The sequence below is a fragment of the Hoplias malabaricus genome, chromosome X2 (assembly GCF_029633855.1).
Source record: "Hoplias malabaricus isolate fHopMal1 chromosome X2, fHopMal1.hap1, whole genome shotgun sequence".
Classification (NCBI taxonomy): domain Eukaryota; kingdom Metazoa; phylum Chordata; class Actinopteri; order Characiformes; family Erythrinidae; genus Hoplias; species Hoplias malabaricus.
This window is the reverse complement of record NC_089819.1, coordinates 44,659,028-44,675,815: the sequence shown is the minus strand read 5'-3', so window position 1 is coordinate 44,675,815 and position 16,788 is coordinate 44,659,028. Positions and strand designations below refer to the sequence as shown.

The 16,788-nt window shown below is 40.8% G+C and overlaps 1 protein-coding gene across 2 annotated transcripts in view; it reads left to right on the top strand.

Annotated features, from left to right (window-relative positions):
- The window catches only part of LOC136677165 (TOX high mobility group box family member 3-like), a 130,568-nt gene extending 114,220 nt beyond the window's left edge, over window positions 1-16,348 (top strand). For both annotated transcript variants that reach the window (XM_066654606.1, XM_066654605.1), the window contains exons 4-7: window positions 12,177-12,440; window positions 13,103-13,327; window positions 14,007-14,087; window positions 15,620-16,348. In XM_066654606.1, the coding sequence (XP_066510703.1) occupies window positions 12,177-12,440; window positions 13,103-13,327; window positions 14,007-14,087; window positions 15,620-16,348 (1,299 nt within the window). The remainder of the gene's footprint in view (window positions 1-12,176; window positions 12,441-13,102; window positions 13,328-14,006; window positions 14,088-15,619) is intronic.
- Window positions 16,349-16,788: the final 440 nt, after the last annotated feature.

The following is a 16,788-nucleotide window of genomic DNA, read 5'->3' as shown; positions in this document are numbered from 1 at the left end:
TCACATCAGCATCGCTTAAAGCATTTCAGATCCTTTCATAACACCAAGAACATATTCTATGGCACAAGCCACTGCTAACAGATAAAAATAAACCAGTGTTCCAGCTCGAGCTTCATTTGCCCAGGCATTTGCCAAGTATTTCTCTAAGAAACAGTGTACAAAGTTAATAGATTAGTTCCTGCCATAATTTTTTCATTAATTCATTATCTGTAACCCTTATCCAGTTCAGGTTCGCGGTGGGTCCAGAGTCTACCTGGAATTATTGGGCGCAAGGCGGGAATACACCCTGGAGGGGGCGCCAGTCCTTCACAGGGTAACACAGACACACACACTCACACTTTTGAGTCGCCAATCCACCTACCAATGTGTGTTTTTGGACTGTGGGAGGAAACCAGAGCACCCGGAGGAAACCCACGTGGACACAGGGAGAACACACCAACTCCTCACAGACAGTCACCTGGAGCTGTGTGACTGGGACACTACCTGCTGCGCCACCGTGCCGCCACTCCTGCCTTAATAATAATAATAATAATAATAAAAATAATAATTCCTACAGCCATTTACACTACATGTAGTACACAAGTACACAATACCTACTGAGAACGCACTTTTGCATATTTTAACGCAGAGTGAGAAGTGTGGTACATTTTTATTAAGATTTTTTTATATTAATCTTAACAAGTAAATAAATAAAATTTAAAAAATGTACAAGAAAACTGTGAAGAAATTGACAGGACAACGCCCCTATAATTTGATCTGAGCTTTCCAAACCTCGATCTATTTAAGAATGCCTGTATGTTCCCCCCCCCCCCTCTTATAAAGTTACCAGAGATTTTGTTACAACAGCGACATCCCCGTTGGGCTGCTGGAGGGAGCAAATACAAGCCACTAACTACAAGCCCACAGCTCAGAGAAACACACTTGTGTGCTGGCAGAGCAACTAACAGAGCCCAGAACATGAAGTCATTATTTATTTAATCGACTTTCCCTTAACAAGCTCCCTGCGTTTCCCTTCAGTCTCATTTCAATCTCGCCTCTGTCTCACAGTGGGGGAGCGCTCGGGTTCTCAGAGCTGCCCAACAACCAACAGAGGGAGTGTCCAAAAGCCTCTTCTCAAATCCACAGCACTGAGATCTTCTTTTCACAAAACCTGTAGCTGCTGTTCTTCAGATGGACACTTAAAAAAAAAATTGTTTCTCCATTTTGTTATGGAACAGGAAACTGCCAGCAGTTGTTACACTGTGGATCCAAAAGGAATGGATAGGATCCATTATAGAGGTGGGCGATATGGCCTTTATAATATTACAATATTTTAGGGTATATTCATGATAACGATGTCCTTGGCGATATGACGAAACAATGAAAAACACTTTTATTAATTTCAACTCATGTAAAGAACGTATGCCATATTATGGCTAATTGCATGATGTTGTTAGAATATGATACCACGATATTGAGTTTTTTAAATGATTAAAGAAATTACGACGATATTATTGCGAACAATATGATATGGCACAGCCCTAATCCATTATATATGATATATATATATATATATATATCCATTATCTGTAACCGCTTATCCAATTTAGGGTCGCGGGGGGACCAGGGAATACACCCTGGAGGGGACGCCAGTCCTTCACAGGGCAACACAAACACACACACATTCACTCACACGCTCACACCTACGGACACTTTCGAGTCGCCAATCCACCTGCAACGTGTGTTTTTGGACTGTGGGAGGAAACCGGAGCACCCGGAGGAAACCCACGCGGACACGGGGAGAACACACCAACTCCTCACAGACAGTCACCTGGAGCAGGAATCGAACCCACAACCTCCAGGCCCCTGGAGCTATCATCCTGTAGTTAAAGGCTGGTGTGAATAAGTATATTCTTATCTATTTATATTGTTTTAACCTTACATTGCTATGACATGTCAGAAAATCCATGTTCTATTACATTCTATATCTTTAGATTGAATCTAGCTGCAAAATAAGCTTTGGGTGTAATAAGGTTTGGTATTAAGGGGTGAAAGCAATACAGTGTTTTACAAGGAAAAATCCACTTACTACTCAAATAAAGAGTCGCAACCAGTTTCCTTTGATGGCCTTAGACTTTTACAGAGCAATGTATTTGCTCAGACATTTACTGGCCCTTGCTCTACAAAGAAGTGCTCGAAAGATATAATTGCAAAGTCTGCCTTTTGCTACAAGTATACAGGATTTATTTTTGTTGTTGGTTACCATAGGTTTCCATTTTTACTTTGTTTTCTCTTATTTTCCCTCTCTTCTGTTCAGCACACAGGGGCTGGGAAAGCACAACAGGGTCAAAGTGGTCTAATTACATAAACGGATGATTAAATATGTCTGCTCGGATCAAATTTATGATTTGCATCTTGTTTACTTTAGATTGAAAACACGAAGGCTGTATATCATGGCTGCATGCGGATGCACTGTTTACGTTAATGGCTCATTGCTTAGCAACGGTAATATTTGATTGCCCTGAAGAGTTAGTTCCTGTTTTTTTTTTTAAAGGGAATAATGGCTGATTTGTGTGTGTGTGTGTGTGCTGTAGATATGCACATGCAAAGTGCTCCGAGGTGTTTTATTTGTTGCCAGGTGTTTGTCAGATGAAATGCCCAACACTTTAAAATGTGATTCTTCACAACGTGACAGGACCTTTTTCTGCGAGGTCTGAGGAGAAAATGGAAAGTATGAGCAGCCTTGCAGAAAGGAGTGATGTACAGTATTCATCTCTCACACACTGTTCACCTCTCTCTCACTCTGTTCATCCCCCACCTTTCTCTCTCTCTCTCTGTCTCTCATTGTTCATTTCTCTTATTCACTCACTCATGTTCATTCCACTCTTCCCTTTCTCTCTTTCTGTGTAACCTCTCTCTCTCTGTGTTCATTTTTTTCCCTCACACACTGTTCACCTCTCTCTCTCTCTCTCTCACACACACACACACACAATACCACCCCCTGTTCCTCACTCTATTCATCTGGGCCTGCCTCCCTCTTTCTCTCAGTCTCACTCATTCTTCATCCCTCTCACTGTTTCATTTCTCTGCTGTTTATATTTTTCTCTTTATTTCTCTTACCCTCTCTCTCTCTCTCTGTCATACTTAACCACTTTCTCTCTCTTGGTTCTTCCATCTCTCCGCTTATCTCTTTTCTCTATTCCCCACACTTTATCTGTTCATCTTTCCCTCTGTGTGTTGATTTCCCTTTTTTCATCTCCCTCTCTCTCTCTGTTCCACTATTCCTCTCTGTATGTTCATTTATCTCTCCCTTGTTTTCTTCTGTTTTTCTTTGTCTCTCTCTCTCTCTCTCTCTCTCTCTCTCTCTCTCTCTCTGTGTTATCTCCCTTCCAACTTGAGTAGTTCTGACATCAGTTGTACATCAATTTCTTAAAGTGGATTTTTTTTTTCTCCTACCGTCACCTCCACATTTTTTTCCCTCCGTACCCATTCTTTTTCCCGCTCCCTTTCCCTCCTTCTTTTCTATCCGAGCGCCATTGTGACATATTGGCTCGGTCATAAATGAAAGATATTGATGCAGGCATGCAATACCTGTAATGAAGTCTCAGCCTGACCTTCTGTGTGATTGATTCTGTAATTTGGTTTTCTCAGCCAGTGCTCCAAATGAAATGAAATCATGTTGAACAAGTTTTAAATACCCACCGTGCACAGGCCGAGGGGAGGGGTTTGGGCGGGGGATGGCGGTCGTCAGGTGGGGTTGTTTTTGGTTGGAGGGTTAGAAAGCAGAGTGAGTGTGTATGTGTGTGTGAGAGGGAGGGGGAAAAACGGAGAGGGAGAGGGAAGAAGAAGGAGAGGGTGGGTATGGGAGAAAGAAAAAGGGATGAAACGGAAGGAAAGAAAAAGGAAAAAGACAGTGACAGTATAGAATGAGAGGGGAGACAGGAGGGGAGGGAGAGAAAGAAAAAGAAGTATACAATGTAGAGCAGTGAGCAAAGCAATTTGTCTTTGCCTCCATTCAGAATCCCATTTCTCCCAGTGTTCAGTTGAAGGAGGGGCTTTCTGCAGGTGCGCATAAACGGCTGGAAAAATAAAGGCCGTCCGTGTTGGTTTAAACGGCGGCGCAGGAGTGAATATGTGCAGAGAACTGATAAACTATCTTTAAGTGAGCTGACCTTTTCACGCCGGCCAAAGTTACTGCCAGAATCATCCTTATAATTACCATATAGATGATTTCAGCCCCCCCCCCCTCCCTTTCTCAGCCCCCCTCTCCTCCACCAATGGAACATTTCCAAGAGCACTATGAGGCTGATTGAATGGAAATTGAACTTGTTAACATTCTTTTCAGCGTGGAACAGCTCATACCAAGCTGCTTTTAATAAATTCGCCACCACTCCCCCAGTCAACCCCCCTCCTCCCTCTCCCTGTTTCTGTGGGCAGTATCTTTTAAGAGCAGACCTGAGGCTCTCGGTCCATGACATGGCTCTTTAAAATTTCACTCCCTTTTCCTTTGGAGAGGCAGAGAGGGAGAACTATTGGCGTTTTTTTTTTTTTTTTTCAGACGCAGCTGTTGAGTTGACGAGCTGGAGAGTCAAAGACTGCTCCGTGTTATTGTGGACGCTGTAACTGCCTCTCCGGCGGTGGCTAGGCTTTTGATGAAAGAGGTTTGGATACTGTTTGAAGTAGAAGCAAACAGTCATCGATCAAAGGTGACACAGTGTTTGACATGAACGTTGTTAAGCGCTGCGTGATATCTGATTCCTCTAGGCACTCTGCTTTAGACCTTCAGTGTCTGGGCCATACAAAAATATTGCAAGCTCACCAGCATCGTAATACGAGGTCAATACCATCAGGACCTTGATATGAACACAATCTTTGAACAGCTAGTCCTTGTTGGACACAGAGTTTATCATTTCATTTATTACATATTACAAATTCAGTCATAATCCTAAAAAAAAAAACCCTCATTAACATGTCACTCATTAAGGTGTTATGGTGACAACACCATGGCTGACCATTTCACAGTCACACACTCAAATGGACAAATTCAGACAGACGAGGTTTCTGGTCAATGTATCTTTCTTTAATTGGTTTTCCATTTCTAATCCTGCAAAGAAAACAGAGTGACCATTTTGTGTGTTTTCAACAGTACCAGAGAATGTAGTTTATTTGTATTTTTTTCTTTACTTCAACGCATCAAAACACAAATACAGGGAATTAGAATTGGATATATTTAGATTTTAGTTCCCTATAAATTGCCATTATGTTTTTTCACACCTTCATAACAAGAAGATAACAGATATGCCTGTCACATAAATGTCACCGTTCTGCTGTGGTTTTAGCCTTAGAACACCCTCTCCGGACACCCATGTGCATACAAGTCTCAGGATTTGTTGCCCCGTCATTGACCGTATTTTTAATTTAAATAATGAAATGGGTCAAGTATGCTCATCTTTAATCTACCAGCAGAATTGGTTCCTCTGTTTGAAAATACATGGCTCTATTAGTGTTAAAAACCTCTTGTTCTGGCTAAAATCTGCAGCCCAACCCATAATTAGCCACAAGCAAGAATGAAAAATAACTCATTTATAACTTCATTTATCTGTTCATATGAATTGTTCGTATTTAGTTGTATTTAGCTTAATTATGTTGTAGAAAACGGTTTATTTTCCTTAAAACAATGATATATGTATAGAGTTTGAAATAGGGAAACGGGTCATTTTCCGAAAGGTACACGAGGGTCTCTGACCTCATAAAATCTAAGGAACCAATCCTGTGGTTTTGTGGGGCAGGGCTTCCAAGCTGCACGTGAGCAGTGGAGGGTTAAGTGGAGAGAGTGGCTGGGACTAATCGCATATTCAAATTCAAAGGTGTACATTTACATCCAAGCCACTTTAAAGCAATTATGGGATGTTTGACTTGGAAATAAATTCGGAATATATCAATTTAAAGACAAAGATGAGCTTTAAGGGGTTTATTCAATGAATAGTGGAGGCCTTTAACTCTTATTCGCCATTGCCATGACATGCATTTTCATTCTCTTTTTGGAGAATCTTCATTTCTTGGCACTGTTCCATTTCCTATACCATTTATATCAACAGGAAATACTTTGGAAGTGAACTTGAAGCATACTGCACTCACTGATGAGAAAGCAAATCTGTGCTTACAAACTTTAGTTTACATTATATGCAATTATTGTTCATGGACCATCTGCTAGCCACAGTTTAGTTATATCTCTATTCTAAAAAACACCATTTTAAACCCTGGTTTGACCCTAATTATAAACTCCTGGAGCAGGCAAAACTAACTCTTGATATACACAATCAGCAGGATTGTGTATATGAGGAGCTGAAGCTCTTAAAAAAGTCATCATGAAAAAAAAGAGTAGTCAATAAAGATTTTCAAGATTTTCCAGCAGCAGAACAAGAGGGTAGATCGGCTGTCTGATTACTTGGGTTACATGTAGACACACACACACACAGGCAGACACAGGAGGGAGCATAGGACACATCTGGCCTCTTTGTTCTCTAGATAAGAAGTTATTTACAGATTTATGAAGACTATCAAAAGCATCTCCGCACATACAAGCTGTGGCTACAGACAATATTCCAATCAAAATGCAAATGGCAGCAGTGCAGTGGGGACATGAATAAACAGATTGGTTATTGACTCGCTCCTCACCACTCAGATTATTCTGACACAAGAAGTCTTGTTCCCCTCCACCAATACTATTATCTCATTAGTGCCTAGGCCTTATATTAGCCAGTACCTTGCATAGATAGTTATAAATAGCTTTGTAAGCTTGCTTAGGTTTCATCCACTATGTTTTTCATATAGTGAATTCAATCTGTTAAACATTATGGGGCAGTCATTGTCAGTTATATTAATAATTAAATATTCTATAAAAAATGTATTCGTATTTTAATGCAGTTACAAAACCCGAAATAATGTTACACAAAAAGTTGTAGATATATAAGGAAACAATAATCTCTGCTTTGTTACCACCAGGAGCACCGGACCACCACAGGAAAGGCATTAGAACTTGCTGCACTGGTATGAATGGATCAGACACAGCAGGGCTGCTGGAGTTTTAAAACACTGCATACTGTAATAGACACACCTCAGTTGTTGGCCCAAACTTTAAGGGGGTTGGGGGGGGAGGCTACTGACTATTGAAGAAAAGGTTGACTGATAGACTACGGTCACTGCAGCTGATAAAATGGACAGAGAGTGTAGAAACAAGTCTAGAACTGCTGTACGAACAATATATTGCAGTGGAGCCCTAACATTTGCAGATTTATGTTTATTTTCTCTTTTGTGTCTTGATAGTTATGTCAGATATTTTGACAATAACGTGTCGCATCATATAAAGTGTTGTGTGCAAATGACTTCATGTAATATGATCAGAAGCCTGGTGTTAACAAGCCCCGACTCAAACCCTGTGAGCTTCACACGTTCCTGTGATACACCCGGCTTTTTATTTTTTATTAAGTTTCTTCCATATGGCGTTTTCCTACTGTACAGCCACAGCCTGGAGAGAAATCCTTCCTTTTACTCAGTGTTTGGTTGCTGTTAGGTTAGTGTCACCGCTGGGACAGTGCTGAAGAGTTATTACACAGATGGTCGGAGCTAATGAACACGGCATGCATTTCTCTCTCTCTCTCTCTCTCTACCCCCATTTGTTTTCTACTTGATGCTTCTCTTTTTTCTTTCTATCGTCCACATTTTTCTCTCCTTCACCTTGTTTTCTATCTTTTTACTGTTCCCATCTTTTGTTCCTTTGTTCCTTCTCTCTTTCTCTGCTGTTTCTCCCTTCATCACACATTGTTTTTATTTTCTTTTCTTTTATATAATTTACTTGTTTTCCTTCATTCAGTTCTTTTGGTCCTTCTCACATTTTCTTTCTTTGTCTCCCTCTGTCTTTCTAACTCCCCCCATTTTGCTTGTTTCTATCCTTTCTCCCTCTCCCTTGCTCTGCCCCGGTCTCTCTCTCTCTATCATTCCCTATTTGACATTGTTTTTCCCCTCACTGCCATAGCAATGTTGTAGAGGTGATTCAGTAATATTACCCAGTAATGAAAGTATTTAAACATCCGCCATTATACCATATTAACTCTATTAATGGTTCATATTAAAAGCACATTTTCATTTGAATGTTGGAAAGTAAACATGAGCAGACCTTTCCTTTACCCTGCAGATAGAACACAAATACGGTCAATCTGGCACAAGAGCGAGCGGAGGGAATAAAAGCCGGCGAATTTAATCTGCGTGTGTGAAAAGGTGTCAGAACATTGTTCTGAAGGACAGGGTTCCATGCAATAAGGCCAGGTGCAAGACTTTATGATGTGTTGACATGAGAGGAGATTGAGTCTGAGTCTCTGCATGGCAAATAGAGAGAGAGAGAGAGAGAGAGAGAGAGATAACGTGCAAGTGAGTGGAAGAAAGTGTAAAGAAGTGGCGAAATAAAGAGACAGAATGATAATATGAACGAATATCACCTTGTTGTCCTCAGAGGCTGTTTGTGTTTGGTTTTGTGCCAGTGTTATTCTTTCTTTTTTCACTCTTTAATCATGTTGCAGTATGAGTCTGGCAGCTGTTGTAATTTACCACTCAGTTCAATCAATGCAAAACACTTTATATCCCCCCCAGAACTGGCTGCTGCTCCCATATACACACTCTGTCAAACACACACATACACACACAAACCCTCTCTTTCTCAAAACGCTGCCATCGCTGGAATATCATTCAAAGGATAGAAAAAATATGAGGATGGCATGGTATTATATTCAGAGAAAGGAGAGAGGGTGAGAGAGAGAGAGAGAGAGAGAGGGCCAGCGACACATTTCAAATCTCATCCGAGGCGGGTGATTTATAGACTTGATTATACAGAAATATTTTCCCCTCTCTTTGGCAGTCAAAGTGTGATATATGAAACCTGCCAGCCGATAGATTTTCATCGCCAAACATGCGCCGCCGTATCATTTTGTGCCTACATCACCAGCTCCAGTGTGAGCCGTAACCTTCAGGATGTCTGACTGCTCCGAAATGTATGGGATTTTTATTTGGCCGCTGCCGAAATGCACAGCGACTTACTGGAGTAGTTATTCTACTTAATGTGATTTTGTGGCTTTGCAAACTCAGTGGCTTCCCAGAAGACTGGTTACATTCCTCAGGCAGGGGCAATATCTCACTGGTTCTTTTTGTCATGCGGATATTAAACTACACCTTCTCAGTGACAATAAAAACATGTGTTCTGCTTGTATTCATCAAGATTTCACATGTCTATGTGTCTTAGCGAGCACTTTTAACACATACAGTTAGGGAGTAATAATACTACATTACTGTACAACTACATTGTGATTTAATAATGGGTTCTGAACTTACAATGGCCCTGAACATTTTCTTGAGAGTGTTTTAATAAAAATACAGGGATGTACAATAAGATTTTAAAATATTTTAATATATGCATGGTCATCATGAAATGATAACCTGGTACCTGTAGATACCTGTAACAGTTATAACAGTCACCTAGATACAATCATTTTACGTGATTTTATTAGGGATGCACCGATACCACGTTTTCCCTTCCGATACCGTCATTTCATGTTCAAGTATCTGCCGATACCAACTCTTATCTATCTTAACTACTAAACAGGTGCCTATAAATTCTGATATTTACATTGCTTTACTTACAGGTTTTATTTTGTTAAAGCAGTGTTCTGTATCGCTATTAAGATATAATAAGCTAATTAACAAAATGTACTACTTATTAACTGCACATTAAAAATTTGAATGTTTCAGGGCCATGAAAAAAACCAATAGCTCCACAATGCAGTAACAAGTACCAATAGGAAGACACAGTGTAGCCGGACTGAACAGCTTTTTACAGATATTTGTTAAGACTGTGAAATGCACTTTAAGGACAGCTGCTGACCCGTGTTAGCGTGCTTCTTTGTGGTTGCTTTAATGAATGAACTCTTCTTTGGCATGCCTTAAGCTGGGGTTACACGACTTTTAGCCCGATTCTAAATATTTTTCCCCTCGAAATTCAGACCAGTCGCAACACATCAAACATTTGACTTTCAACCCGTAGTGTAAACTCTCAGTAACTCAAGGCTGAACAAGTCCCTTCAACGGCCAATCAGAACAGAGCACAGGAAGTAAACATAGGCGCGTGCAGTGGAGCTCTAGAGCGTAGGACGGATTAAACGGTAAAACTACTATATATTACACAGTGCTGGATGAACATGTCCCCAAATGACGAGTATTACCTGTAGGAGAAGATAGTGCGCCACAAAACACTCTGTTGCAGCCTTTAATCCAACTATATTCTAATTTTCCATTCCACCTTAAATGACGCAGCACTGCCGTGCGCTAGCACTGTTTCTGAACCATTTAAGGTGGAACACAGCCGCAACTATGTGCTATTCTCCTAATCCCCAGCTCCTGCTGCAGTGTGTGGAAACCGCGCCGACCGAGTTTTCACACGCACGACCAATTTTTACAGGTTTTGTTCTTTGTGAATCTATACAAACAAAATAACAACCACAAGACTTGTACGTCCGTGTCTGGTCTCCTAGGAAACTCCAGTTGTGTGTTTGGTTGGGGGTTGTGTAATGTGTTAAAATTGACCAAAACAGTTGTGTAGTGTAACATACCCAGTCTGTTTACATACGGTGACCAAACCTCCTCTTTTACCCGGACATGTCCTCTTTTTTAGACATAAAATAGTGTCCGGGCGGAATTTCACAAACGTCCGGGATTTTGTTTTTCTAGAGTTTACATAGAATTTCGAGAAGCGTTTCGTTCACAAACTAGTCCCGCCCTCCCCTACTCCGATTGGTTCGCTTGAGTGAGAAGGGGGTGTGGTGAAGTAGCCTAAAATGTTCTGATTGGACGGTCTGACTGTAGAGCTACCGTTATTGGTCGATAACCTTCTCTGTAAACATTTAATTGGTCAGTCTGCGCGTCAGTAGTCCTTTTTACGTCAGGCAAAGCTCATGTACCTACCCTCATCTCGAGCAGCTATGCCGAAACGTAAATGTAAGTTCTCGGATGAATTAAAAAAGAAATCCCCATGTTTTGTAGAGCAAATATAGGCGTAAAGGACCTAAAAGCTGATATTGTGTTTAGTGCCAGTATCGGTATCAGAGCAACACTAGATTTTATAGATGGCAACAATTTACAATAAAGCTATTCTAATAAAAGATACATAATGGCAATACTAATTACTGACATTATTTTGGTATTATTATAGTCCAATAACTACTTATACCATCTGAAATAATGTCAGTTGTTATTACTATCATAAGGTAATTATGTCTTAACAATAAATCTCTTAACCAATATTAATGCTAAATACTACAATGCTATTACTTAATTTACTCATAACTCTTGTAAAGCCTTTCCACATATATATTATCCATAGTTTTTGGCCTTCACAATCAAATTCATTCAACATTCATGCATTCATTCAAGCATTCATTATCTGTAACCGCTTATCCAGTTCAGGGTCATGGTGGGTCTGGAGCCTACCTGGAATCACTGGGCACAAGGCAGGAGCACACACTGGAGGGGGTGCCAGTCCTTATATATATATATAGTAAAGTAGAAAAGAGGCACTCAGATGATTTAAACGGGCCAGGGATGCATAATTAAGACATGTCCTGAGACATGAACTGAGAACTGAGTTCTGACTTTTGTAATCGACTTCTCATAGTATTTACAGTAAGGCAAGTAATGTCACATGTGCATTGAGGATATAAAAGAGAGAGAAGCACAGGGCTCAAGTTTCTTGATCCAGTTTGTATCACTGTTACACATGTAAACCAATCTGAGCCTTATTTCTAATTGAAACAAACACAGAAGTTCAGAGATTGTCTCATTTTCTGTATACTCTGTTAATAGTTGACAGAGCACTGGATAGCTCTGGATAAGGCTCTGAAATTGCGTGCCTTGGATTTGTTTGTTTTTATTTCAGTGCTTATCTACATTATAATGCTTGACCACTTTTATCGATGCCTACACGCTGGTCAGTTTGAAACTGGTTGCTTTACATGTAATTTAACACCTAATATCCCGCCTCTGGCTTTAAAATCAATAAAGATCACTGTCATTAAAAGCAGGAATCAATGAACATTAAACCCAGTGATTGCTAATTATTTTTGCTTTCTCTGTGTGTGTATGTGTGTGTGTTTCAGGGTATTGGACAGTCTCAGCTGCGCCAGTACCCCACTAACCCCACCATGGTGATGCGTTCGATCATCAACATGAACAGCCCCAATTCTATGATGTCACGCAACCAGCTGACCACCATTAATCAATCACAACTAAATGCTCAGTTAGGCCTCAACATGACTGGACCAAATATAGCCCACACCTCCCCATCCCCACCTGCCAGCAAGTCAGCCACCCCATCTCCCTCAAGCTCCATTAATGAAGATGATCAGGACGACGGAAGTAAGGTGAGTGACAGTAAGACACCGCCAAACAATGAGATGTGTCTGGTAGTACACCTCACCTACATTATACAAACAAAAGTGTTTGTACAATAACGCAACCTTTATTTATTCTGAAATTACAGGTTTTAATTGGTAGTTTCTCCCCTTATTAAACTAGATGTTTTAACCCACGCCACTCCAATTCATTCCACACGTATTTGATGGAAACCCCCAGGGCACACAGCACAGTCCCAATGCTCCACTGCACAATGCCTGAAGACCTTATACCCTCCAGCCAACACTTGGCTTTGAGACTAATGACCTTAGGATCAGGCAGCTGCTGAGCTCCTGAGTTTCTCATTGTATTTCATGACTTATATATATATATATATACAAGTGAATATTTGTGTCCATTATGATTGCACCTTTAGGATTTGGATTCACTAATGTAAACCTGTCTATAAACTTTTGGACATATAATGTGTGTTGTCATTAGGAATTAGGAGATCTCATCTGGCCCTATGAGACTATTCAGTTATTCAAATCGACTAACTTATACATGTTATTAGCTCGTTTTCTAGACCGCTCTTAGACAAGAATAGAAATGTAAGCAGCTTTCAAAAAGTACTTCTCTTATACTCTTCTCTCTCTCTCTCTCTCTCTCTCTCTCTCTCTGCCTCCGACAGATTGGCGAAAAGCGCCCGGCCCCAGATGCCGGTAAGAAACCCAAGACGCCTAAGAAGAAGAAGAAGAAAGACCCGAACGAGCCTCAGAAGCCTGTTTCGGCCTACGCACTCTTCTTCAGAGACACTCAAGCAGCCATCAAAGGCCAGAACCCCAATGCTACCTTCGGGGAGGTCTCCAAGATTGTGGCCTCCATGTGGGATGGTCTAGGAGAGGAGCAGAAACAGGTACAGTACAAAACGTCCATAAACATGAGCACTAACTTAAACTGAGATCAGCCGCATTTACATCATTTTATACTCAGTCGGGGCTTGTAGCTGCAAGGTTTGTAGACGTAAAGTAAAAGGAAAAGCATGAACCAGGGACTCGTCTATTAAACCAATATGTAAAACCAGCTCCTTTTATTGCCCTTTTGTTGTTGGAACATTTGCCTGTTTTATTTGATCAGCTTCTCCTTATTCCATCTGAAACACTGGCTCCAATTATATTTTCATTACATCGAATGCACCATGAAACATGTGGCAAGAAGTGAGAGCAGACTTTGGCATCACTGAATGGGTTTGAGATATCGTGGATTACAAGAAGCAGACTTCTCTTTTGAAAGTGATTAATGTATAATAAGGAAAATATTACATATAATTGGTAGAATAAATATCTTTGGACTGTTTTGATGCACATTTGAGTTACATGTATTTTAAGGTACAACTTTTGTATGTTTTCTCCTAATTCCCACCGTCACGAGACTCTGTAAAATGAATATTGGACACTTTCACAGATTTGCAGCTTGCTGGTAATTGTGTACACTGAAGACTTTAGCCTCCCCTGCTTTTGCGTACAGTGCTCAGCAGATGAAGCCCTTGTTAATTACCTGCTCCTCACACCTTGCTGGTTGTCTCGTCACTCCAGGTTTACAAAAGCAAAACAGAGGCGGCCAAGAAGGAGTATCTGAAAGCCCTCGCTGCTTACCGTGCCAGTCTTGTATCAAAGGTGAGAATCACCCCACCCAGCTCTCTCTCTCTCTCTCTCTCTCTCTCTCTCTCTCTCTCTCTCTCTCTCCAGAGTAGAGGTGCAATGATAGCAGGTCGTAAAAGCAGCTAATGAGCATGCCTCATTAATTCCCAGGATCTGCCTGCTAGCCTGTAGCATTTGCATATCTGATGCAGCCTGCTAAATTATTTGCTTATATTTGCATATTTGATCGTCTTATACATGGTAACATCTCACTGCTGATCCATGTTCGCTTCTCTCCCAAGAACTTTATGAAGCCAAATTAAAAGCATTAAAGTAAGGATGACAAGAAAAAAACTGTAATTGAATTAAGCCACAACAACCCGCTTAGCAAAGGAACAGACGAAGCAGAGTGTATTAAATTTTAATTTCTCCAAACAGAAAACATGTTCTGTGTCTCAAATTAGGAACTGTAATATATGCAGGTAAATTATGCACCATGTACTACATTCCCTCACTGACATCTGTTTCCAGTTCTGTATTTTATTTGTGATATATATCACTGATAGTATAAGTATATAGTAAGTATATAGCTATGTAGTGCATCGTAGTATGTAGTAGATATGTTGTCTCAAATTTGATTTAATTACAGTCATAACATCATGTCACAAATAGCCCATTGTATACAACAGCATATGTAAATATTAGGTGTGCAGATACTTTTGAAAGAATATTTGTGTAATAATTGTAATTCAAAATTCAAACATTCTCTGACTCTTTTGTCATTTTATGGTAACTGTTGCATATTATTAAATATAACAGTTGTCTCTTTCTTAAAAATTAATATTAAAAATAAGTGTTAACAACAGTATTCATTATTGTTAACATCAAAAACATCTTTAAATCGTCAAATCCAAAACTCACACATATTTTTGGATTCAGTATTAAACCCAAAAACAGAACAAATCAGAGCTTTTTCCTTGATGGAAGTCATAAAGAATAACAGATGAATCCTTCTCACTTGTCATTTTCAAACTACTTAATTATTAGGTTTTTTTTTTTTTTTTTTTTTGTGAATAAATACACAGCACTTACCGTAAAATGAAAAAATAGAATTTTGAATTACAATTATACATTTTAAAAGCATTATGAGAATTTTTGTAAATTTAGTACATACTCAAGTTTCTTAAATGACATTATACATAAAGCTATTACATTTTCCCCAAAATCTGTACAGATTCTAATACTAATTAAATTTCAGTGTATTTTAGTGTGCAAACTAAACTTCCTCATAAAAGAACTTCTCACTAAAATGGCTTGGTATACTTTATGATTTCAGAGTACATCACATTTGTTTACGTTCTTGCTGCTCTTGTTTATGTAAAAGCAAGAGTTTCATCATGGCTTTGTCTAGTCAAATCAGACAGCAGCTTCTACCCTTCGTAAACACTGCTCTGGTGAAATTAGATCTGATGGAGGATAAAATGAAATACAAACACACCCCTCCTGCTCTGTCCCTGTGCATCTCTCTTATCTCTCTCTCTCTCTCTCTCTCTCTCTCTCTCTCTCAGGCTGCTGCTGAATCAGCTGAGGCTCAGACAATCCGTTCAGTGCAGCAGACTCTGGCCTCCACCAGTCTATCCCCTGCCTTGGTCATGCCCTCTCCACTGTCCTCGCCCCTCTCTCAGCACCCCTCCATTTCTGCAGCAGCGCAGGCCCTGCAACAGCAGGCTATGCCCCGGGCCATTGCCCCCAAGCCACTGCAGATGCGGGTGGGTGGTGGCGGCAGCCACATCGTCACCTCGGTCACGGTGGCTCACCAGAACATGGCCCACCAGAACCTGGGCCAGGTGCCATCTCAGATGAGCCCCCCCATGCAGCCGCCGCCGCATGCTGCGGCCATGCAGCAGCAGCAAATGCAGCAGCACTTGCAGCACCACCAGATGCAGCAGCAGCAGATGCATCACCAGCAGATTCAGCAGCAGATGCAGCACCAGCATTTCCAGCATCATCTGCAGCAGCAGCTGCAGCAGCATCACATGCAGCAGCAGCAACAGCAGCAGCAGCAGCAGATGCAACACATGCAGCAAATGCAGCAGATGCATCAGATGCATCAGCAACAACAGCAGCAGCAGCAGCAGCAGCAGCCGCAGCAACAGCACCAGTCGCAGTGTTCACCTGTGCAGCATTCTCCCGCAGCACCATCCCTCGGAAGCCCACCACCACCAGCCCCCCAGCCCCCTCACCCCTCCCACGTTCAGGCCCATGCCCAGGTCCTCTCGCAAGTCAGCATCTACTAAAGTCCCGCCCCCCAAAACCCCACCGTCTCGACTCCAGAGAGGAGAGAGGAAGGTCGTTATGAAAAAGCACCCTTTTCCAGAGTTGCTTTTTTTCTAAAGTTGCACTTAAGAAGTGTGTGAGAAAATACGAATGTTTTACAAAAGAACGGTCCTTTGTTCTAGATGGATTCCCCGACACGTGTAAAATTTCAAATGAAAAGAAAGGGACTAAGGGCCTTGCCGGGATTTTTGTCTATAAAATAGGCAGAGCCCATGGTGAAGGATGGAGTGCCTGGTTGTTGTTCTTTTGTGTGCTTTATTATTATTATTAATTATTATTATTACTTTTATTTTTGGTTTATCTCAATCACTGAGGTTTAAGACACTGTTTCGGGATGTAACCGATGCCAGAGGGGACACTGGAATCAGCCACGGTGAAAAAACAAACCTCTTTTTTTTAT